Source organism: Pseudophryne corroboree, chromosome 1 (genome assembly GCF_028390025.1).
Source record: "Pseudophryne corroboree isolate aPseCor3 chromosome 1, aPseCor3.hap2, whole genome shotgun sequence".
Taxonomy (NCBI): domain Eukaryota; kingdom Metazoa; phylum Chordata; class Amphibia; order Anura; family Myobatrachidae; genus Pseudophryne; species Pseudophryne corroboree.
The window spans coordinates 1,698,559-1,722,538 of record NC_086444.1 but is presented as its reverse complement, the minus strand read 5'-3'; the positions used below and the strand labels follow the sequence as shown (position 1 = coordinate 1,722,538).

General features: G+C 46.7%; 1 protein-coding gene across 1 annotated transcript in view; it reads left to right on the top strand.

Moving 5' to 3' along the window:
* The window catches only part of TPM2 (tropomyosin 2), an 80,209-nt gene extending 68,984 nt beyond the window's left edge, over nt 1-11,225 (top strand). Inside the window, exon 9 of the mRNA XM_063957471.1 lies at nt 8,107-11,225. Within this exon, the coding sequence (XP_063813541.1) occupies nt 8,107-8,189 (83 nt within the window). The 3' untranslated portion in view covers nt 8,190-11,225. The remainder of the gene's footprint in view (nt 1-8,106) is intronic.
* The last annotated feature ends 12,755 nt before the right edge of the window (nt 11,226-23,980 follow it).

Sequence of the window (23,980 nt, the reverse complement as noted above, 5' to 3'; positions counted from 1 at the left end):
GTGCACTCTAGGATGGGTGGGTTTTGCTGCATACCGGCGAAGAGGTAAAAAGGAGCGCAGCGAATACAGGCATTGAAATAAACATTACCGCGGCGAAAACTTATGCATCCCGCCCAGAGAGAGAAAAAAAATCCGAACTCACCAGGCGGAGGGCGGGGTCAGCACTCTCTCTCCAGTGCTGAGTCTGGCCGAGTGCTGTGCTGCTGCCGGGACCCCGGACTGCGTGGGTGGCAGCCAGCAGGACTCCTCAGTGGCGGGGGGCTCAGGCGGACTTCAGACCTGGGCCTGGCTGGTGCTTACAGGCGGGTGGTCGTGTAGGCGGGTGGCCGCGTGTACAACACCACGCCCCGTCGCTCCCACCACCGAGTCCGCTGAACGCTATGACCTAGCACCTGCTCCGGCATTTGGGGAAGGTGTGGGGGGAGACATCACTGTACCAGAGAGGTACATTTGGCCTGATAGTGTCGAGTGGGAGGCTGGGCTGCACGGGCAGGCTAGGGAACAGCTCCGGAGCTGTCCTGACTCCTGCTTTCTGCATTCAGTATCCTGGCTCCCTGCTGATGCTGACCACTATCCATCATCAGCGATGCGCTCCCTCCACGTGTGCGCTGTGTGCAAGGCACACTCAGCACACAACTAGTTGCGGCTCTGTGGGAGAGGGAGGGTAAATTAGGTGGCATAGACTGGAAAGACAGGATCGATGGGAGAGGTAGGGTAAATTAGGTGGCATAGACTGGAAAGACAGGATAGATGGGAGAGGTAGGGTAAATTAGGTGGCATAGACTGGAAAGACAGGATAGATGGGAGAGGTAGGGTAAATTAGGTGGCATAGACTGGAAAGACAGGATAGATGGGAGAGGTAGGGTAAATTAGGTGGCATAGTCTGGAAAGACAGGATAGATGGGAGAGGTAGGGTAAATTAGGTGGCATAGACTGGAAAGACAGGATAGATGGGAGAGGTAGGGTAAATTAGGTGGCATAGAATGGAAATACAGGTTAGATGGGAGAGGTAGGGTAAATTAGGTGGCATAGACTGGAAATACAGGATAGATGGGAGAGGGAGGGTAAATTAGGTGGCGTAGACTGGAATGACAGGATAGATGGGAGAGGTAGGGTAAATTAGGTGGCATAGACTGGAAAGACAGGATAGATGGGAGAGGTAGGGTAAATTAGGTGGCATAGACTGGAAAGACAGGATAGATGGGAGAGGTAGGGTAAATTAGGTGGCATAGAATGGAAATACAGGTTAGATGGGAGAGGTAGGGTAAATTAGGTGGCATAGACTGGAAATACAGGATAGATGGGAGAGGGAGGGTAAATTAGGTGGCATAGACTGGAAAGACAGGATAGATGGGAGAGGTAGGGTAAATTAGGTGGCATAGACTAGAAAGACAGGATAGATGGGAGAGGTAGGGTAAATTAGGTGGCATAGAATGGAAAGACAGGATAGATGGGAGAGGTAGGGTAAATTAGGTGGCATAGACGGGAAAGACAGGATAGATGGGAGAGGTAGGGTAAATTAGGTGGCATAGACAGGAAAGACAGGATAGATGGGAGAGGGAGGGTAAATTAGGTGGCGTAGACTGGAAAGACAGGATAGATGGGAGAGGTAGTGTAAATTAGGTGGCATAGACTGGAAAGACAGGATAGATGGGAGAGGTACAGTAGGGTAAATTAGGTGACATAGACTGGAAAGACAGGATAGATGGGAGAGGTAGGGTAAATTAGGTGGCATAGACTGGAAAGACAGGATAGATGGGAGAGGTAGGGTAAATTAGGTGGCGTAGACTGGAAAGACAGGATAGATGGGAGAGGTAGGGTAAATTAGAGAGGGTTGATAGATTATAGGGGTGGAAGATATTGGAGCGAGGGGAGGGTAGAGGTAGCATAGATTGGAGAAATATGATAGACAGTAGAGACAAGATAGATTGGAGAGGTAGGGTAAATTAGGTGGCGTAGACTGGAAAGACAGGATAGATGGGAGAGGTACAGTAGGGTAAATTAGGTGACATAAACAGGAAAGACAGGATAGATGGGAGAGGTAGGGTAAATTAGGTGGCATAGACTGGAAAGACAGGATAGATGGGAGAGGTACAGTAGGGTAAATTAGGTGGCGTAGACTGGAAAGACAGGATAGATGGGAGAGGTAGGGTAAATTAGGTGGCGTAGACTGGAAAGACAGGATAGATGGGAGAGGTAGGGTAAATTAGGTGGCATAGACTGGAAAGACAGGATAGATGGGGGAGTGTACAGTAGGGTAAATTAGGTGACAGACTGGAAAGACAGGATAGATGGGAAAGGTAGGGTAAATTAGGTGGCATAGACTGGAAAGACAGGATAGATTGGAGAGGTAGGGTAAATTAGGTGGCATAGTCTGGAAAGACAGGATAGATGGGAGAGGTAGGGTAAATTAGGTGGCATAGACTGGAAAGACAGGATAGATGGGAGAGGTAGGGTAAATTAGGTGGCGTAGACTGGAAAGACAGGATAGATGGGAGAGGTAGGGTAAATTAGGTGGCGTAGACTGGAAAGACAGGATAGATGGGAGAGGTAGGGTAAATTAGAGAGGGTTTATAGATTATAGGGGTGGAAGATATTGGAGCGAGGGGAGGGTAGAGGTAGCATAGATTGGAGAAATATGATAGACAGTAGAGACAAGATAGATTGGAGAGGTAAGGTAGTGGGATATTTGGGGTAGATTGAAGACAAAATAGATTTTAGATGTAGAGTAGATTACAGCGGAGGGATAGGCTGAAGAGATAGGATAGACTGGAGAGGTGTGATAGATTAGAGAGGTAAAGTTATTAGATATTTAGGGTATATTGGAGAGGTAGGGTAGATTGTACAAGAGGGATAGACTGGAGAGACATGATAGATTGGAGAGGTAGGGTGGTGGGATATTTAGAATAGATTGGATAGGATAGCCCAGCATTGCATTGATGCAATGTAACAATATATCTCTTTTATGTACAGTACACACTGCAAGATCCATTGTATGGCAACACAAAATATCATGACATACTGTACAGTACTTAACAACACTGCGTCATTCATGGATTTGCCCCATCTGACATGTAGCACCTCAGATGGGATGATGCAATGAACAATGCATATAAATGATAGATTGGGTATATTTGTGCAGATTGGTTGAAAGTGACAAGATTGCACGATATCATATAGTATGTACACACCTATAGACTGGAGAGGGGCTAGACTGGAGAGGTGAGATAGATTGGAGAATTAAGGTAGTGGGATAGGTAGGATAGTTTGGAGAGCAGGGATTGGAGCGACTGAATTGGATAGGTAAGATAGACTGGAGAAATAGGATAGATTGGACAAGTGGGATTGATTGGATAAAACTGATAGTTTGGAGAGATAGGATCCACTACAGATAGATAGATAGATAGATAGATAGATAGATAGATAGATAGATAGATAGATAGATAGATAGATAGATAGATAGATAGATAGATGGGATTGGAGAGGTATAATAGAAAAGGTAGGATAGATTGGAGAGATGGGACTGGAGAGGTAGGATAGTAGGATAGATTGGAGAGGTATGATAGGTAGAAAAGGTAGAATAGATTGGAGAGATAGGATGGATTGAGAGCTGGCATTGGAGATGTGGGGTAGTGGGACAGGTAGGATAGATTGGAGAGGCAGGATAGATAGAAAAGGTGGGATAGATTGGAGAGATGGGACTGGAGAGGTAGGGTAGTAGGATAGATTGGAGAGGAGAATGCATTGGAAAGGTAGGATAGATAGAAAAGGTAGGATATATTGGAGAGATGGAACTGGAGAGGTAGGATAGTAGGATAGATTGGAGAGGTAGGATGGATTGGAGAGCTGGCATTGGTAAGGTAGAGTAGTAGACAGGTAGAATAGATTGGAGAGGTAGGATGGGAGAGGTAGGGTAGTAGGATAGATTGGAGCGGTAGGATGGGAGAGGTAGGGTAGTAGGATAGTTTGGAGAGGTAGGATGGATTGAGAGCTGGCATTGAAGATGCGAGGAAGTGGGACAGGTAGGCTAGATTGTAGAGATGGGATGGATTGGAGAGGTAGGATAGATAGAAAAGGTGGGATAGATTGAAGAGTTTCGATGGAAGAGGTAGGGTAATAGGATAGATTAGAGAGGTAGGGTACTAGGATAGACTGAAGAGGTAGGATGGATTGGAGAGCTGGCATTGGTATGGTAGAGTAGTAGGACAGGTAGGATAGATTGGAGAGGTAGGATGGATTGGAGAGCTGGCATTGGTAAGGTAGAGTAGCAGACAGGTAGAACAGATTGGAGCGGTAGGATGGTAGAGGTAGGGTAGTAGGATAGTTTGGAGAGGTAGGATGGATTGAGAGCTAGCATTGGAGATGTGAGGTAGTGGGACAGGTAGGATAGATTGTAGAGGTAGGATAGATAGAAAAGGTGGGATAGATTGAAGAGATGCGATGGAAGAGGTAGGGTAGTAAAATAGATTAGAGAGGTAGGGTACTAGGATAGACCGAAGAGGTAGGATGGATTGGAGAGCTGGCATTGGTATGGTAGAGTAGTAGGACAGGTAGGATAGATTGGAGAGGTAGGATAGATTGGAGAGCTTGCATTGGTAAAGTAGAGTAGTAGGACAGGTAGAATAGATTGGAGGGGTAGGATGGATTGGAGAGCTGGCATTGGTAAGGTAGAGTAGTAGACAGGTAGATTAGATTGGAGAGGTAGGATGGGAGAGGTAGGGTCGTAGGATAGATTGGAGAGGTAGGATGGATTAAGAGCTGGCATTGGAAATGCGGGGTAGTGGGACAGGTCAGATAGATTATAGAGGTGGGATAGATTGGAGAGGTAGGATATATAAAAAAGGTGGGATAGATTGAAGAGATGCGATGGGAGAGGTAGGGTAGTAGGATAGATTGAAGAGGTAGGATGAATTGGAGACCTGGCATTGGTATGGTAGAGTAGTAGGACAGATCAGATAGATTGGAGAGGTAGGATGGATTGGAGAGATGAGATTGGTGAGGTTTGGCAGCAGGACAGGTAGGATAGATTGGAGAGGTAGGATAGATAGAAAAGGTGGGATAGATTAGAGAGATGGGACTGGAGAGGTAGGATAGATTGAAGAGGTAGGATGGTTTGGAGAGTTGGGACTGGAGAGGTAGGGTAGTAGGATAGATTGGAGAGGTAGGATAAATAGAAATGGTGGGATAGACGGGATTAAAGAGGTAGGGCAGTATGATAGATTGGAGAGGTAGGATGGGAGAGGTAGGGTGGAAGGATAGATTGGAGAGGTAGGATGGGAGAGGTAGGGTAGTAGATTAGTTTGGAAAGATATGATGGATTGAAAGCTAGCATTGGAGATGTGGGGTAGTGGGACAGGTAGGATAGATTGGAGAGGTAGGATGGGAGAGGTATGGTAGAAGGATAGATTGGAGAGGTAGGATAGATAGAAATGGTTGGATAGATTGGAGAGATGGGATTGGAGAGGTAGGGCAGTAGAATAGATTGGAGAGGTAGGATTGATTGGAGAGCTGGCATTGGTAAGGTAGGGCAGTAGGACAAGTAGGATAGATTGGAGAGGTAGGGCAGGAGGATAGATTGGAGAGGTAGGATGGGAGAGGTAGGGTAGTAGGACAGTTTGGAGAGATATGATGGATTGAAAGCTGGAATTGGAGATGTGGGGTAGTGGGGCAGGTAGGATAGATTATAAATGTGGGATAGATGGAGAAGTAGGATAGATAGAAAGGGGGGATGGATTGGAGAGCTGGCATTGGTCATGTAGAACAGTAGGACAAGTACTGGAGGTAGGATGGATTGGAAGTTTGGTTAATTGTGGAGATACTGTAGGATATATTAGAGACATTCAATAGATTGGAGGAGTACAGTAGGACAGATATTGAGCTCAGGTCTGATGAGGTTAGGAGGAACTCAGAGGGAAGATGCACTTATAAGGAGATGCATGTGAGGCATGGTCCATTCATATGTGCTAGGAGATGCATGTGAGGCATCTCCCATTCATATGTGCTAGGAGATGCATGTGAGGCATGGCCCATTCATTTGTGCTAGGAGATGCATGTGAGGCATGGCCCATTCATATGTGCTAGGAGATGCATGTGAGGCATGGCCCATTCATATGTGCTAGGATATAATTTCTGTGAGGCATGGCCCATTCATTTGTGCTAGGAGATGCATGTGAGGCATGGCTCATTCATATGTGCTGGGGCATGCATGTGAGACATGGCCCATTCATATGTGCTAGGAGATGCATGTAAGGCATGGCCCATTCATATGTGCTAGGAGATGCATATGAGGCATGGTCCATTCATATGTGCTAGGAGATGCATGTGAGGCATCTCCCATTCATATGTGCTAGGAGATGCATGTGAGGCATGGCCCATTCATTTGTGCTAGGAGATGCATGTGAGGCATGGCCCATTCGTATGTGCTAGGAGAGGCATGGCCCATTCATATGTGCTATGAGATGCATGTGATGCATTGCCCATTCATATGTGCTAGGAGATGCATGTGAGGCATTGCCCATTCATATGTGCTAGGAGATGCATGTGAGGCATTTCCCATTCATATGTGCTAGGAGATGTATGTGAGGCATGGCCCATTCATATGTGCTATGAGATGCATGTGAGGCATGGCCCATTCATATGTGCTAGGAGATGCATGTGAGGCATCTCCCATTCATATGTGCTAGGAGATGCATGTGAGGCATGGCCCATTCATTTGTGCTAGGAGATGCATGTGAGGCATGGCCCATTCATATGTGATAAAGTTCTGTAAGACATGATCCAATTATATGTGCTAGGAAATTTTTGTGAGATATGATCCATTCATATATGCTAGAAGATGTATTTTAAGCTTGGTCCATTCAGGTGTTCTAGGAGATGTGCCAGGAGAATCTGTGAGGCATGGCTCAGTCATATGTGCCAGGAGAATGGTGAGGCATGGCTCAGCCATATGTGCCAGGAGAATGTGTGAAGCATGGCCCATTCATGTCTGCTAGGAGACTTCTGTGAGGCATGGCCTATTCATACGTGTTAGTTGATTCTGTGAGGCATGGCCCATTAATATACGCTAGGAGAATCTATGAGGCATGGTCCATTCATATGCACTAGGAGATTCTGTGAGGCATGGCCCATTCATAGGTGCCAGGAGAATCTGTGAGTCATGGCTCATTCATATGTGCCAGGAAAATCTGTGAGTCATGGCCCATTCATATGTGCTAGGAGATGCATGTGAGGCATGGCCCATTCATATGTGCTGGGAGATTCTGTGAGGCATGGCCCATTCATATGTGCTAGGAGATTCTGTGAGGCATGGCCCATTCATATGCGCTAGGAGAATCTATGAGGCATCGCCCATTCATATGTGCTAGGAGAATCTGTGAGGCATGGCTCATTCATGTCTGCTAGATTTCTGGGAGGCATGGCTCATTCATATGCGCTAGGAGATTCTGTGAGACATGGATCATTCATATGTGCCAGGAGAATATGTGAGACATGGCTCATTCATGTCTGCTAGGAGATTCTGTGAGGCATGGCCCATTCACATGTGCCAGGAGAATATGTGAGACATGGCTCATTCATGTCTGCTAGGAGATTCTGTGAGGCATGGCTCATTCATATGTGCCAGGAGAATATGTGAGACATGGCTCATTCATGTCTGCTAGGAGATTCTGTGAGGCATGGCTCATTCATATATGCCAGGAGAATATGTGAGACATGGCTCATTCATGTCTGCTAGGAGACCCATGCACTGTAAGATATGGTCAATTTGTATTTGTTATAAGGTTACACAATATTAGACACGGTCCATTGCCGTGGTGTAAGAAGATGTGTGTTATATTCACTCATATGTTGGTGGAAGTCTAACCCTAATCCTAACATCCAATTGTGAAGATGTTGGCTACCTGAATGTGGGACATGATGACTGCACCCCTGTAAGACATGGGTCATTAGAATGGTGTCAGAATATGTGCATAAAGATGCTGCTCGTGGTTGACTAGTCCACTGAGATATTAGTATTCAAAGATATTTTACTCAGTCTTATGATATTAAAGCTGTATGCCTTAGTTTATGCTACCTTGTGCCTCATTTTGTGCTACTTTGTGCCTCTAGAGACCCTTACGGTGGCTAAGGAGGAAAACATCACTATTCAGCAGACGTTGGACCAGACCTTGCTAGAGTTGAACAACATGTAACAGACATTCTCCGTGAGCCTCACACCCATCACGTCCACCAACACTTTGTTCCCGTGGGGCTTATTTTATTTCACGCCATCACATGTCCTCAAAATTCATCTGAGAAGCCAGAAGATACATGGATGACCTCTCAGTGTCTGTACTGTTCACACTAAACCCTAATTTCCCCCCTAATGATTTCATCTACTGCTCCTTCTCTCTGGTGTCCCAGTCACTGTAAGATCCAGGCTCTTCTCCCATAGATGTTATAGGTAATATGGTCACAGAACAGTCCCCATGGTCACACTATATACTCATCCTTCCACTGATTGTTTCATCTACTACTCCTACTCTCCCGGTGTCCCAATCACTGTAAGACCCAGGCTCTTCTCCCATAGATGTTATAGGTAATATGGTCACAGAACAGTCCCCATGGTCACACTATATCCTCATCCTTCCACTGATGGTTTCCTCTACTGCTCCTACTCTCTGGTGTCCCAGTCACTGTAAGATCCAGGCTCTTCCCCCATAGATGTTATAGGTAATATGGTCACAGAACAGTCCCCATGGTCACACTATATCCTCATCCATCCACTCATATTTTCATCTACTGCTCGTACTCTTTTATTTTCACAATCACGTCAGGAGCTAGGCATTTCCCCCATAGATGTTATAGGTAATATGGTCACAGAACAGTCCCCATGGTCACACTATGTCCTCATCCTTCCACTGATGGTTTAATCTACTGCTCCTACTCTCTGGTGTCCCAGTCACTGTAAGATCCAGGCTCTTCCCCCATAGATGTTATAGGTAATATGGTCACAGAACAGTCCCCATGGTCACACTATATCCTCATCCTTCCACTGATGGTTTCCTCTACTGTCTCTACTCTCTGGTGTCCCAGTCACTGTAAGATCCAGGCTCTTCCCCCATAGATGTTATAGGTAATATGGTCACAGAATAGTCCCCATGGTCACACTATAGCCTCATCCTTCCACTGATGGTTTCTCTACTGTCTCTACTCTCTGGTGTCCCAGTCACTGTAAGATCCAGGCTCTTCCCCCATAGATGTTATAGGTAATATAGTCACAGAACAGTCCCCATGGTCACACTATGTCCTCATCCTTCCACTGATGGTTTCCTCTACTGTCTCTACTCTCTGGTGTCCCAGTCACTGTAAGATCCAGGCTCTTCCCCCATAGATGTTATAGGTAATATGGTCACAGAATAGTCCCCATGGTCACACTATAGCCTCATCCTTCCACTGATGGTTTCTCTACTGTCTCTACTCTCTGGTGTCCCAGTCACTGTAAGATCCAGGTTCTTCTCCCATAGATATTTTTAGGTAATATAGTCACAGAACAGTCCCCATGGTCACACTATGTCCTCATCCTTCCACTGATGGTTTCCTCTACTGTCTCTACTCTCTGGTGTCCCAGTCACTGTATGATCCAGGTTCTTCTCCCATAGATGTTATAGGTAATATGGTCACAGAATAGTCCCCATGGTCACACTATAGCCTCATCCTTCCACTGATGGTTTCTCTACTGTCTCTACTCTATGGTGTCCCAGTCACTGTAAGATCCAGGTTCTTCTCCCATAGATGTTATAGATAATATGGTCACAGAACAGTCCCCATGGTCACACTATGTCCTCATCCTTCCACTGATGGTTTCCTCTACTGTCTCTACTCTCTGGTGTCCCAGTCACTGTAAGATCCAGGCTCTCCCCTGTAGATGTTATAGGTAATATGGTCACAGAACAGTCCCCATGGTCACACTATGTCCTCATCCTTCCACTGATGGTTTCGCTACTGTCTCTACTCTCTGGTGTCCCAGTCACTGTAAGATCCAGGCTCTTCTCCCATAGATGTTATAGGTAATATGGTCACAGAACAGTCCCCAGGGTCACACTATGTCCTCATCCTTCCACTGATGGTTTCTCTACTGTCTCTACTCTCTGGTGTCCCAGTCACTGTAAAATCCAGGTTCTTCTCCCATAGATGTTATAGGTAATATGGTCACAGAACAGTCCCCAGGGTCACACTATGTCCTCATCCTTCCACTGATGGTTTCTCTACTGTCTCTACTCTATGGTGTCCCAGTCACTGTAAGACCCAGGCTCTCCCCTGTAGATGTTATAGGTAATATGGTCACAGAACAGTCCCCATGGTCACACTATATCCTCATCCTTCCACTGATGGTTTCTCTACTGTCTCTACTCTATGGTGTCCCAGTCACTGTAAGACCCAGGCTCTCCCCTGTAGATGTTATAGGTAATATGGTCACAGAACAGTCCCCATGGTCACACTATGTCCTCATCGTTCCACTGATGGTTTCCTCTACTGCTCCTACTCTCTGGTGTCCCAATCACTGTAAGATCCAGGCTCTTCCCCCATAGATGTTATAGGTAATATGGTCACAGAACAGTCCCCATGGTCACACTATGTCCTCATCCTTCCACTGATGGTTTCTCTACTGCTCCTACTCTATGGTGTCCCAGTCACTGTAAGACCCAGGCCCTCCTCTGTAGATGTTATGGATAATGCAGTCACAGGACATTCTGGATGACATTATGTTTCCAAATCCTGTTTTAATCTTATTCCAGAAACTGGTCTATTTCCCATATATTATTCTATCCCTGACACAAGCTTGTCCGCACTGCTGCATTTTATTATATGTTCCAAATAACAGGTTCCACAGTGACAGGCGCAAGTACAGTATCTAGATAACATTCCCCCACATACTACTACCTGTAATCCCAATCTCTGACCAATGACTGCCATTCTCTATTGTGATCATCACTTTCCATGAGTCCGTCTCGTGTCTGGAATCTGTGGACATATAGAGCAAATCTTCCTGAGCTGCTGGAGAAGCACAGGGGCAATCCATGGAAATGAGGTACTGCCACGCGTGGCACTGTGCCCCCTCTAACCAGCGCCAGGCGGCAGAGAGAGATTATGACGGAACGCTGTGATGAAGCAGTGTCTGAGGAACGCCGATGTTTACACTTACTTGCATTGTCTGTAGTGTCTTGTTAATAAAGTTTTGCAACTTAGTCCTGAGTACTGTTGTGAGTACAGCAGCTGAAGTGGAGTGCACACTTACAGCCAATCTTTCCCCGACGTTGTGGTACTTTCATCCATCCCCGAATCACTATCATTGTGTCAGAGCCTTTTATGGCCGATATATTTCCAGTAAATAGGACAATGACAATACCAGGATAAACGCCCCTCTGTCATAGTAACTACACAGGAAACCCCCCCCATTCTAGCCTCACATCTTACTGTGACGTTGGACAAACACAGATCCCTTAGTCAGCACCCTACTGTATATTATAAAAGGTTAACGCTGCGCCTCACCACTATGGGGGGAATTCAAGTAACATGGCAGTGCCCAGTCACCCGCACCCTACACAGTACTATGGTAGTAACATGGCAGTGCCCACTCACCCGCATCTTACATAGTACTATGGTAGTAACATGGCAGTGCCGTCACCTGCACCCCACACAGTACTATAGTGGTAACATGGCAGTGCCCACTCACCCGCATCTTACATAGTACTATGGTAGTAACATGGCAGTGCCGTCACCCGCACCCTACACAGTACTATGGTAGTAACATGGCAGTGCCCAGTCATCCACACCGTACACAGTATTATGGTAGCAACATGGCAGTGCCCAGTCATCCACACCCTACACAGTACTATGGTAGTAACATGGAAGTGCCCAGTCATCCACATCCTACACAGTACTATAGTAGTAACATGGCAGTGCCCAGTCACCCGCACCCTACACTACTATGGTAGTAACATGGCAGTGCCCAGTCACTCGTACCCTACACTACTATGGTAGTAATATGGCAGTGCCCAGTCATCCACACCCTACACAGTACAATGGTAGTAACATGGCAGTGTCCAGTCACCCGCACCCTACACTACTATGGTAGTAACATGGCAGTGCCCAGTCACCCGCACCCTACTATGGTAGTAATATGGCAGTGCCCAGTCATCCACACCCTACACAGTACTATGGTAGTAACATGGCAGTGCCCAGTCACCCGCACCCTACACTACTATGGTAGTAACATGGCAGTGCCCAGTCACCCGCACCCTACCCTACTATGGTAGTAACATGGCAGTGCCCAGTCACCCGCACCCTACACTACTATGGTAGTAACATGGCAGTGCCCAGTCACACTAAATGATCACTACTTACTCCAACTAATCGAGGAACCAACTAGGTACAATGCAATCTTAGACCTGGTATTAACTAACAATGGGGATTTGATATCAAATATTATAGTATGGGAACCAATGGGAAACAGCGACCACAATATGGTCACATTCAATATCAGTTTTCAAAAGTAGCCCTATATACACAGTAGCCCCAACTAAGAACTTAATTAAGACCTGATTGCAGCAGCAAATTTGTTAGCTAATGGGCAAACCACGGGGCTAATTCAGAACGGATCGCTGCTGTGTGTTTTTGCACAGCGGGCGATCAGGTCTGAACTGCGCATGCTCCGGCACCACAGTGCGACGGCGCATGCCAAAGATGCTATGAGTATCCCAGCCCAGCGATCGCCTTTGCCTGATTGACAGGCATAGTTGTTCACTGGGCGGTCTGGCGGCGGTGGGCCAGTGTTTTGAGGGCACGGTCCAGGCAAAGCAGGCATTCCCGGACCGTGTGGGGGGCGGCGGCTGTGCGACATCACATGCAGCCAATGCGGCGCAGGAGCTGCACTGGTAGGGAGCTACTTTACAGGTACAAAAGCATCACGGCCGTGCAATGCTTTTGTACCTGTGCGGCGCGGGGGCAACAAAAGGCTGGCTAATTGACACTTAGGGGTAAATTTACTAAGATTCGTATTTTCCAGATTCAGGTCAAAGTTCAATCACGAATGACATCGAAAGTGTAAAACTGCAACTTTTTGAATTGATTACGACTAATTTACTAAGCTGTCGTATTCGGGTTTTTCTTTTGTTCCGATGTCGATGTCATTCGTGGGTTTTTTTCTATTTTTACGGCAGTGATTAGCAAAACACTGCCGACTTTTTTTACAATCAATCTCGGCCGGATCTGTGTGATCCGTGCTGGGGTTTATTTTTTGTTTTTGTTTAATTAAACACTGTAAAATAATAAAAAAAATTGCGTGGGGTCCCCCCTCCTAAGCATAACCAGCCTCGGGCTCTTTGAGCCGATCCTGGTTGCAAAAATATGGGGGAAAAAATGACAGGGGTTCCCCCATATTTAAGCAACCAGCATCGGGCTCTGCGCCTGGTCCTGGTCCCAAAAATACGGGGGACAAAAAGAGTAGGGGTCCCCCGTATTTTTAAAACCAGCACCAGGCTCCACTAGCTGGACAGATAATGCCACAGCCGGGGGTCACTTTTATATAGTGCCCTGCGGCCGTGGCATCAAAAATCCAACTAGTCACCCCTGGCCGGGGTACCCTGGGGGAGTGGGGACCCCTTCAATCAAGGGGTCCCCCCCCCCCCAGCCACCCAAGGGCCAGGGGTGAAGCCCGAGGCTGTCTCCCCCCATCCAATGGGCTGCGGATGGGGGGGCTGATAGCCTTTGTTGTAAAAGAAAAGATATTGTTTTTAGTAGCAGTACTACAAGTCCCAGCAAGCCTCCCCCGCATGCTGGTACTTGGAGAACCACAAGTACCAGCATGCGGCGGAAAAACTGGCCCGCTGGTACCTGTAGTACTACTACTAAAAAAATACCCAAAAAAAGACAAGACACACACACCGTGAAAGTATAATTTTATTACATACATACACACATACATACATACTTACCTTAAGTTCCCACGCAGGTCTGTCCTCTTCTCCAGTAGAATCCAAGGGGTACCTGTTGAAGAAATTATACTCACGAGATCCAGGGGTCCAGGGTCCTCGGGGAATCCAGGTGTAATCCACGTACTTGAAAAAAATAACAAAACGGTGTCCCGACCACGAACTGAAAGGGGACCCATGTTTTCACATGGGTCACCTTTCCACGAATGCCAGAAACCCACTCTGACTTCTGTCTAAGTGGGTTTCTTCAGCCAATCAGGGAGTGCCACGTTGTAGCACTCTCCTGATCAGCTGTGTGCTGCTGTCCTCACTGACAGGCAGCACACGGCAGTGTTACAATGTAGCGCCTATGCGCTACATTGTAACCAATGCTGGGAACTTTCTGCCCTGCGGTTGACCTAAAGTGACGTCACCGCTGAGCAGAAAGTTCCCATCATTGGTTACAATGTAGCGCATAGGCGCAACATTGTAACACTGCCGTGTGCTGCCTGTCAGTGAGGACAGGAGCACACAGCTGATCAGGAGAGTGCTACAACGTGGCGCTCCCTGATTGGCTGAAGAAACCCACTTAGACATCAGTCAGAGTGGGTTTCTGGCATTCGTGGAAAGGTGACCCATGTGCAAACATGGGTCCCCTTTCAGTTCGTGGTCGGGACACCGTTTTGTTATTTTTTTCAAGTACGTGGATTACCCCTGGATTTCCCGAGGAGCCTGGACCCCTGGATCTCGTGAGTATAATTTCTTCAACAGGTACCCCTTGGATTCTACTGGAGAAGAGGACCGACCTGCGTGGGAACTTAAGGTAAGTATGTATGTATGTGTGTATGTATGTAATAAAATTATACTTTCACGGTGTGTGTGTCTTGTCTTTTTTTGGGTATTTTTTTAGTAGTAGTACTACAGGTACCAGCGGGCCAGTTTTTCCGCCGCATGCTGGTACTTGTGGTTCTCCAAGTACCAGCATGCGGGGGAGGCTTGCTGGGACTTGTAGTACTGCTACAAAAAACAATATCTTTTCTTTTACAACAAAGGCTATCAGCCCCCCCATCCGCAGCCCATTGGATGGGGGGGGGACAGCCTTGGGCTTCACCCCTGGCCCTTGGGTGGCTGGGGGGGGGACCCCTTGATTGAAGGGGTCCCCACTCCCCCAGGGTACCCCGGCCAGGGGTGACTAGTTGGATTTTTGATGCCACGGCCGCAGGGCACTATATAAAAGTGACCCCCGGCTGTGGCATTATCTGTCCAGCTAGTGGAGCCCGGTGCTGGTTTTAAAAATACGGGGGACCCCTACTCTTTTTGTCCCCCGTATTTTTGGGACCAGGACCAGGCGCAGAGCCCGATGCTGGTTGCTTAAATATGGGGGAACCCCTGTCATTTTTCCCCCCATATTTTTGCAACCAGGATCGGCTCAAAGAGCCCGAGGCTGGTTATGCTTAGGAGGGGGGACCCCACGCAATTTTTTGGGAAAAAATAAGCACTTTCCCACCCCTTCCCACTGATATACATGCACGGATCTCATGGATCCGTGCATGCCTATCTAATCACGGGGAAAAAAAAAAGGTCTGTTTTTTTTTAGCACTTTTTTACGAGTTGTAATTTTTCACGGCAGTGTTTTTTTTTTTTTTGCTTTGCACTTCTTAGTAAATGACCGAGATTCATACTTAAACAGCCGCGTTTTGACCGATGGTGTATTCATTCGTAATTTTTTACTTTGACTTGCAAAAAATTACGAATGCCCTCATCTCTGCCGTGATTAGTGTTTAGTAAATTACCGAGATGACACTTTGATGAAAAAACGGCATCTCGGTCAAAATCGGGAGCTTAGTAAATTTCCCCCTTACTGTACATAGCAAGTCCGGAGCTAGGACAATTACCATATGACTGGCTATGTACAAGGGGCTGAAGAACAGTCGTCAAAGCACTTTAGAATCAAAATAACTCATATTGTACTTTTCTCATAAGTGCTCTGTCCATGCAGTTCTATAACCGCGCAGTCCATAATTCTCCAACTACGCACAGCGCAGCGATATAACATATTAAGACATTATTAAACATACATTTAGTCATGTATAGTGCATTGTGCCTAGAGCCAAGTGTTCCTCTTTAAAATGGCACCTAGTGCCCATTGTCCATTTAAAATGGCACCTGGCAACTGAGGGTTAACCCCTTCAGCTCTGCGGCTGCCATTATCCTCTGCGGCTGCCATTATCCGTGTGGCTGGGGGGTCTCCGGCTACACTGGTATTAGCATGAATAAAGCGGAGAATTGATGTAAGGGATGAGAGTGTTATACTCCCATTATATAAATCACTGCTGAGGCCACATCTCAAATACTGTGCACAACTATGGGAACCTTACTAGAAAAAGGATATCCTGAAACTAGAAAAGGTTCAAATACGGGCGACAAAATTGATTGAGGGGATTGAGATGCTAGAATATGAGGAAAAAATTGATAGACTAGGCATGTTTACACTGGAGAAAAGGAGATAAAGAGGGGACATGATTAACATTAACAAATATGTAAGGGTACAATACACAGAGCTAGCGGGGGATTTGTTTTTGATAAGATCACCACAAAGGATAAGTGGACACCCGATTAGGTTAGCGGAGAAGAGATTTCGCACACAGAGACGGAAAGGTTTCTTCACAGCAAGGACAATATGTATTTTTAATTCCCTGCCTGAGACAGTAGTAATGGCGGACTCGGTCATTACATGTAAAAATGGGCTAGATAAATTCCTAATGGATTAGGATATACAGGGTTATGGTGGGTAAATCACGCACTATAGTAATAAATAAAATAATAATAAAAAATAAATAAGAGAAATCGACATAATGGTTAAACATTCACCAAAGTTTAAATTAGCTACTGTAATATTTTTACGAGTAACAGGTTGAACTAGATGGACAATTTGTCTTTTTTCAACCTCAAAAACTATGTTATCTCCACCCACACAGTACTATGGTAGTAACATGGCAGTGCCCAGTCACCTGCATCCCACACAGTACGATGCTAGTAACATGTCAGTGCCCAGTCACCCGCACCCTACACAGTACTATGGTAGTAACATGGCAGTGCTCAGTTACCCGCACCCTACATAGTACTATGGTAGTAACATGGCAGTGCCCAGTAACCTGCACCCCACTCAGTACTATGGTAGTAACATGGCAGTGCCAGTCACCTGCATCCCACACATTACTATTTTAGTAACATGGCAGTGCCCAGTCACCAGCATCATACACAGTACTATGGTAGTAACATGGCAGTGCACAGTCACATGCACCCTACACAGTACTATGGTAGTAACACGGCAGTGCCCAGTCACCCACACCCTACATGGTACTATGGTGGAAACATGGCAGTGCCCAGTAAGCTGCACACCACACAATACTATGTTAGTAACATGGCAGTGCCAGTCACCTGCATCCTACACAGTACTGTGGTAGTAACATGGCAGTGTCAGTTATCTGAATCCTACACAGTACTATGGTAGTAACATTGCAGTTCCCAGTCACCAGCATCCTACAAAATACTATGGTAGTAACATGGCAGTGCCCAGTCACCTGCATCCTACACAGTTCCATGGTAGTAACATGGCATTGCCCAGTCACCTGCTCCCTACAAAGTACTATGGCAGTGCAATGGCAGTGCCCAGTCACCTGCACCCCACACAGAACTATGGTAACATGGCAGTGCCCAGTCACCAGCATCCTACACAGTACTATGGTAGTAACATGGCAGTTCCAATCACCTGTACGCCATACAGTACTATGGCAGTGCCATGGCAGTGCCCAGTCACATGCATCCTACAGAGTACTATTGTACTACCATGGCAGTGCCAGTCCCCTGTAACCCACACAGTACTATTTTAGTAACATGGCAGTGCCCAGTCACCCACACCCTACACAGTACAATTGTAGCATGGCAGTGTCCATTCACCTGCACCCAACACAGTACTATGGTAGTAACAAGGCAGTGCCCAGTCACCGGTATCCTACTCAGTACTATGGTAGTAACATGGCAGTTCCAGTCTCCTGCATCCTACATGGTACTACGATAGTACCATGGCAGTGCCAGTCACCTGGACCCTACGTAGTACTATGGTAGTAACATGGCAGTGTCAAGTTACCTGCATCCTACACAGTATTATGATAGTAACAAGGCAGTACCCAGTCAACTGCACTTTACACAATACTATGGTGGTAACATGGCAGTGCCAGTCACCTGGACCCTACACAGTGCTATAGTAGTAACATGGCAGTGCCCAGTCACCTGCATCCAACACAGTTCTATGGTAGTAACATGGCAGTGCCTAGTCAACAGCACCTTACACAGTACTATGGTAGTAACATGGCAGTGACAGTCTCCTGTACTCTACACAGTACTATGGTAGTAACATGGCAGTGACAGTCTCCTGTACCCTACACAGTACTATGGTAGTAACATGGCATTGCCCAGTCACCTGAACCCTACACAGTACTATGGTACAGATGACATTGCCAGTCACCTATACCTTACACAGTACTATGGTAGTAACATGGCAGTGCCAGTCATCTGGACCCTACAAAGTGCTATGTTAGTAACATGGCAATGCACAGTCACCTGCACCCTACACAGTACTATGGTAGTAACATGGCAGTGCCCAGTAACATGCACCCCACTCACTACTATGGCAGTAACATGCCAGTGCCAGTCACCTGCATTCTACACAGTACTATGGCAGTAACATGGCAGTGCCCAGTCACCTGCACCCTACACAGTAGTATGGTTGTAACATGGAAGTGCTCAGTCACCCCTTACCCTATACAGTACTATGGTAGCATGGCAGTGCCCAGTCACCTGCACCCTACACAGTACTATGGTAGTAACATGGCAGTGCCATTGACCTGCATCCTACATTGTACTATGGTAGCAACATGGCAGTGCACAGTCACCTGCATCCTACATTATACTATGGTAGCAACATGGCAGTGCCCAGTCACCTGCACCCCACTCAGTACTATGGCAATGCCACTCACCTGCACCTTACACAGTATTATGGTAGCAACATGGCAGTGCCCAGTCACCATCACCCTACACAGTACTATGGTAGTAACAAAGCACTGCCCAGTAACCCGCACCCTACACAGTAGTATGGTAGTAAAATAGCAGTGCCCAGTCACCCGCACCCTATATAGTACTATGGTAGTAACATGGCAGTGCCCAGTCACCTGCACCCTACTTATTACTATGGTAGTAATATGTCTGTGCCCAGTCTCTTGCATCCTACACAGTACTACTGTATGGTAGTGACATGGCATTGCTAGTAATCTGCATCATGCACATTACTATGGTCATAGCATTGCTAGTAATCTGCATCATGCACATTACTATGGTAGTAGCATGGCAGCACCCAGTCACCTGCATTCTACAGAGTACTCTGGTAGTAACATTGCAGTGCCAGTAACCTGCATCCTACACAGTACTATGGTAGTAATATGGCAGTGCCCAGTCACCTGCACCCTACACAGTACTATGCTACTAGCATGTCAGTGACAAGTCTCCTGCACCCTACACAGTACTATGGTAGTAACATGGCAGTGCACAGTCATCCCTTACCCTACACAGTACTGTGGTAGCAACATGGCAGTGCCCAGTCACCAGCACCCTACACTGTACTATGGTAGCAACATGGCATTGCCATTCACCTGCATCCTACATAGTACTATGGTAGCAACATGGCAATGCACAGTCACCTGCATCCTACATTATACTATGGTAGCAACATGGCAGTGCCCAGTCGCATGCACCCAACTCAGTACTATGGCAGTGCCAGTCACCTACACCTTACACAGTATTATGGTAGGAACATGGCAGTGCCCAGTCACCAGCACCCTACACAGTACTATGGTAGTAACATGGCAGTGCCCAGTTACCAGCATCCCACACAGTACTATGGTAGCATGGCAGTGCCCAGTACCTGCACCCTTCTCAGTACCATGGCAGTGCCAGTCACCTGTATCCTACACAGTACTATGGTAGTAACATGGCAGTGCCCAGTCACCTGAACCCTAAATAGTACTTTGGTAGTAGCATGGCATGTCCCAGTCTCCCGCACTCTACACAGTACTATGGTAGTAACATGGCAGTGCTCAGTCACCCCATACCCTACACAGTACTTTGGTAGTAACATGGCAATGCCCAGTCATCAGCAGCCTACACAGTACTATGGTAGTAACATCCCAGTGCCAGCCACCTGCATCCTACACAGTACTATGGTAGTAATATGGCAGTGCCCAGTCACTAGCACCATACACAGTACTATGGTAGTAACACAGCACTGACCAGTAACCCGCACCCTACACAGTAGTATAGTAGTAACATGGCAGTACCCAGTCACCCGCACCCTATATAGTACTATGGTAGTAACATGGCAGTGGCCAGTCACCTGCACCCTACTTAGTACTATGGTAGTAATGTGGCTGTGCCCAGTCATTTGCATCCTACACAGTACTACTGTATGGTAGTGACATGGCATTGCTAGTAATCTGCATCATGCACATTACTATGGTAGTAGCATGGCAGCACCCAGTCACCTGCATCCTACAGAGTACTCTGGTAGTAACATCGCAGTGCCAGTCTCCTGCATCCTACACAGTACTGTGGTAGTAATATGGCAGTGCCCAGTCACCTGCACCCTACACAGTACTATGCTACTAGCATGTCAGTGACAAGTCTCCTGCACCCTACACAGTACTATGGTAGAAACATGGCAGTGCCCAGTCACCCCTTACCCTACACAGTACTATGGTAGTAACATGGCAGTGCCCAGTCACCCGCACCCTACAGAGTACTATGGTAGTAACATGGCATTGCCAGTCACCTGCATCCTAGTAGTACTATGGTAGCAACATGGCAGTGCCCAGTCACCTGCATCTTACATAGTACTATGGTAGTAACATTGCAGTGCCCAGTCACCTGCATTGTACACAGTTCTATGGTAGTAACATGGCAGTGCCCAGTCACCCCTTTCCCTACACATTACTATAGTAGTAACATGACAGTGCCAGTCACCTGCCCCCTACACATTACTATGGTAGTAACTTGGCAATGCCCAGGTACCTGCACCCTACTTAGTACTATGGTAGCAGCTTGACAGTGCCCAGTCACCTCCATCCTACACAGTACTATGGTAGCATGGCAGTGCCCAGTCACCTGCATCCTACACATTACTATGGTAGTAACACAGCAGTGCCAGTCACCTGCATCCTAATAGTACTATGGTAGTAACATGGCAGTGTCCAGTCACCAGCACCCTACACAGTACTATGGTAGTAACATGGCAGTGCACAGTTACCTGCATTCTACACAGTAATATGGTAGTAACAAGGCAGTGCCCAATTACCTGCATCATACACAGTACTACTGTATGGTAGTAACATGGCAGTGCCCAGTTACCTGCATCCTACACAGTACTTTGGTACTAACATGGCAGTGCCCACTCACCTGCATCCTACACAGTACTGTGGTAGCATGGCAGTGCCCAGTCACCTGCATCTTAGACAGTACTATTGTAGTAACATGGCAGTGCCAGTCACCTGCATCCTACACAGTAATATGATAGTAACATGGCAGTGCCAGTCACCTGCATTCTACACATTACAATGGTAGTAACATGGCACAGCCAGTCACCAGCATCCTACACAGTACTATGATAGTAATATGGCAGTGCCCAGTCAGCAGTACCCTACACAGTGCTATGGTTGTAACATGGCTGTGCCCAGTCACCTGCATCCTACACAGTACTATGGCATTAGCATGGCAGTGCCCAGTCGCCTGCATCCTACATAGTACTATGGTAGTAACATGGCAGTGCCAGTCACCTGCATTCTACACGGTACTATGGTAGTAACACAGCAGTGCCCAGTCACCAGCACCCTATGCAGTACTATGGTAGTAACATGGCAGTGCCAAGTCACCTGCATCCTACACAGTACTATGGCAATAGCATGGCAGGGCCCAGTCACCCGCACCATACACAGTACTATGGTAATAATAATCACAGTGACCAGTCACTTGAGGAGCGGCGTGGGAGAGAATGTTACACTGAGGAAGCCGCTGATCTTTTGAAGGCGGGGAAACGCATCTGTACGATCTCCCAGCTCACGGGACGCAGTTACAGATCACATATTTGCCGGTATCCCACAGTTCACTTTGCGGTCTGAGAGAAGTGCAAGTGGTGAGAAGTGACCTTACATGGACTCCAGATAAGGCTGCCGGGGAGAGCTCCAGCCGGGAGGGACATTACCATATCCGTGATTTGACAGGCATGTTGAATGGTCCAAAACTACACCTTGGTAATTAAACTGCATGTGGCAGATATGGACTTTTTACCCTAAGGCTGCATAGTTATGCATGATCAGTTTGCTTTATACCAGGTGCGGTGCTAAAGGCACAAAGCTACATAAGATAATAGACATTTAACAGCGTGTGAAAGTGCATGATTTTCTACTAACACCACGTTCTGTGGAGCAATTATCAGATGTACTGAATGCCCCTGTGCTACAGAAATTAACAGAGCTGAGTGCAAATTGTTTACATCTTTTGAAGTGCATGATCTAGATCAGAGGTCCTCAAACTCGGTCCTCGGGGGCACACAGTGCATGTTTTGCAGGTCTCCTCACAGAATCGCAAGTGAAATAATTAGCTCCACCTGTGGACCTTTTAAAATGTGTCAGTGAGTAATTAATACACCTGTGCACCTGCTGGGTTACCTGCAAAACATGCACTGTGTGGGCCCCCGAGGACCGAGTTTGAGGACCTCTGATCTAGATCTTATGTGGAACAACCAGCAAGTGTACTGGTAACTAGGTGGTACAAAGTATCACTGAAGATATCTGTGGCCGGAGAGACTAGCCAGCCACACGTGTAATGGCGTCTGCGGCACTGAAGGGGTTAACCCTCGTGCCCGGCGCCATGTTGCGGACTGTTTAAAAGTTTGTTGAATGATGTGTTTTAACATGTCGTATGTAGTGCTCTGTGCACCATTGCAGGAAGACATGTTTAAATGTATCTATTTTATATTCAAGACAGGCTCAGTGTATATTTAAAGGGAAACACGTGTTTAAAGGAAATGTATTTAAAGGAAAAATGCAGTTACTATAGCTGTCTGAATAAGCATCTCTTATCCTCTGGAAATAGGAAGTGGCATGCTAAGGGACCTGTCGCAGCAGAGAGGTGTGAAGGACAATACCTTTTGATGTGTAAGTTCCTTAGAGAGAGATGCTAATCACTGGGTCTATGGGCTTGGAACTTGTTTCATGTAGGTGATTTAATATACGATCCCTGAATGGCAGATACAGGAAGGAAGACTGTTTGTTTGTATTGTAGCCATTCCTGTTGTAATCTCAAAGACTGGGATTGCCTGGAGATGTGAATGACCAGAAACATCTGAATTTTGAAGACATGTGATAAATTTATCAATAGTGAATGTTAATCTGATACCAAACGTTGTCTGTGTGACAGGAAGGAGGATATTGTTTTATTGCACTTATATCCTTGTACAATGTAATTTATTGGTATTTTGTAAAATAACCTGATTGGTTGGAGAAGACAGGGAGGGCTTACCCCCCTGTGGTACTGTGTGGAAAACTGACATAAAAAGGAGACCTGCGTGCCTCCAGAGTTGTAGTTATTGTAACATCTTATTCTGCTGAAAACATCTGATTGTATGCTGTTGCCCCTAGCAATAGGGAGGAGCCTTTTTAAAGGTTATTGAGCAATAAACATCATTGCCTCAAGAAGACTGCTTCATCTTGTGACCAACAGGGTTAGGTCAAACCTAGCTCCGTTCTCCGGCTGTCCAGGGAAGCACCTAACGTCTCCAAGTTCCGCCTTCCGCCAGCTACCGGTAGAGGCCTAGCAAGTGGCTAGTGGGGATTCGTCAACACCACACAGGTGTGGTAAGGCAGTGCGTCGGCACATACAGAGCAGAATCGTGGTTCCAAACGCCATGGCAGGTTAGGAGTTTG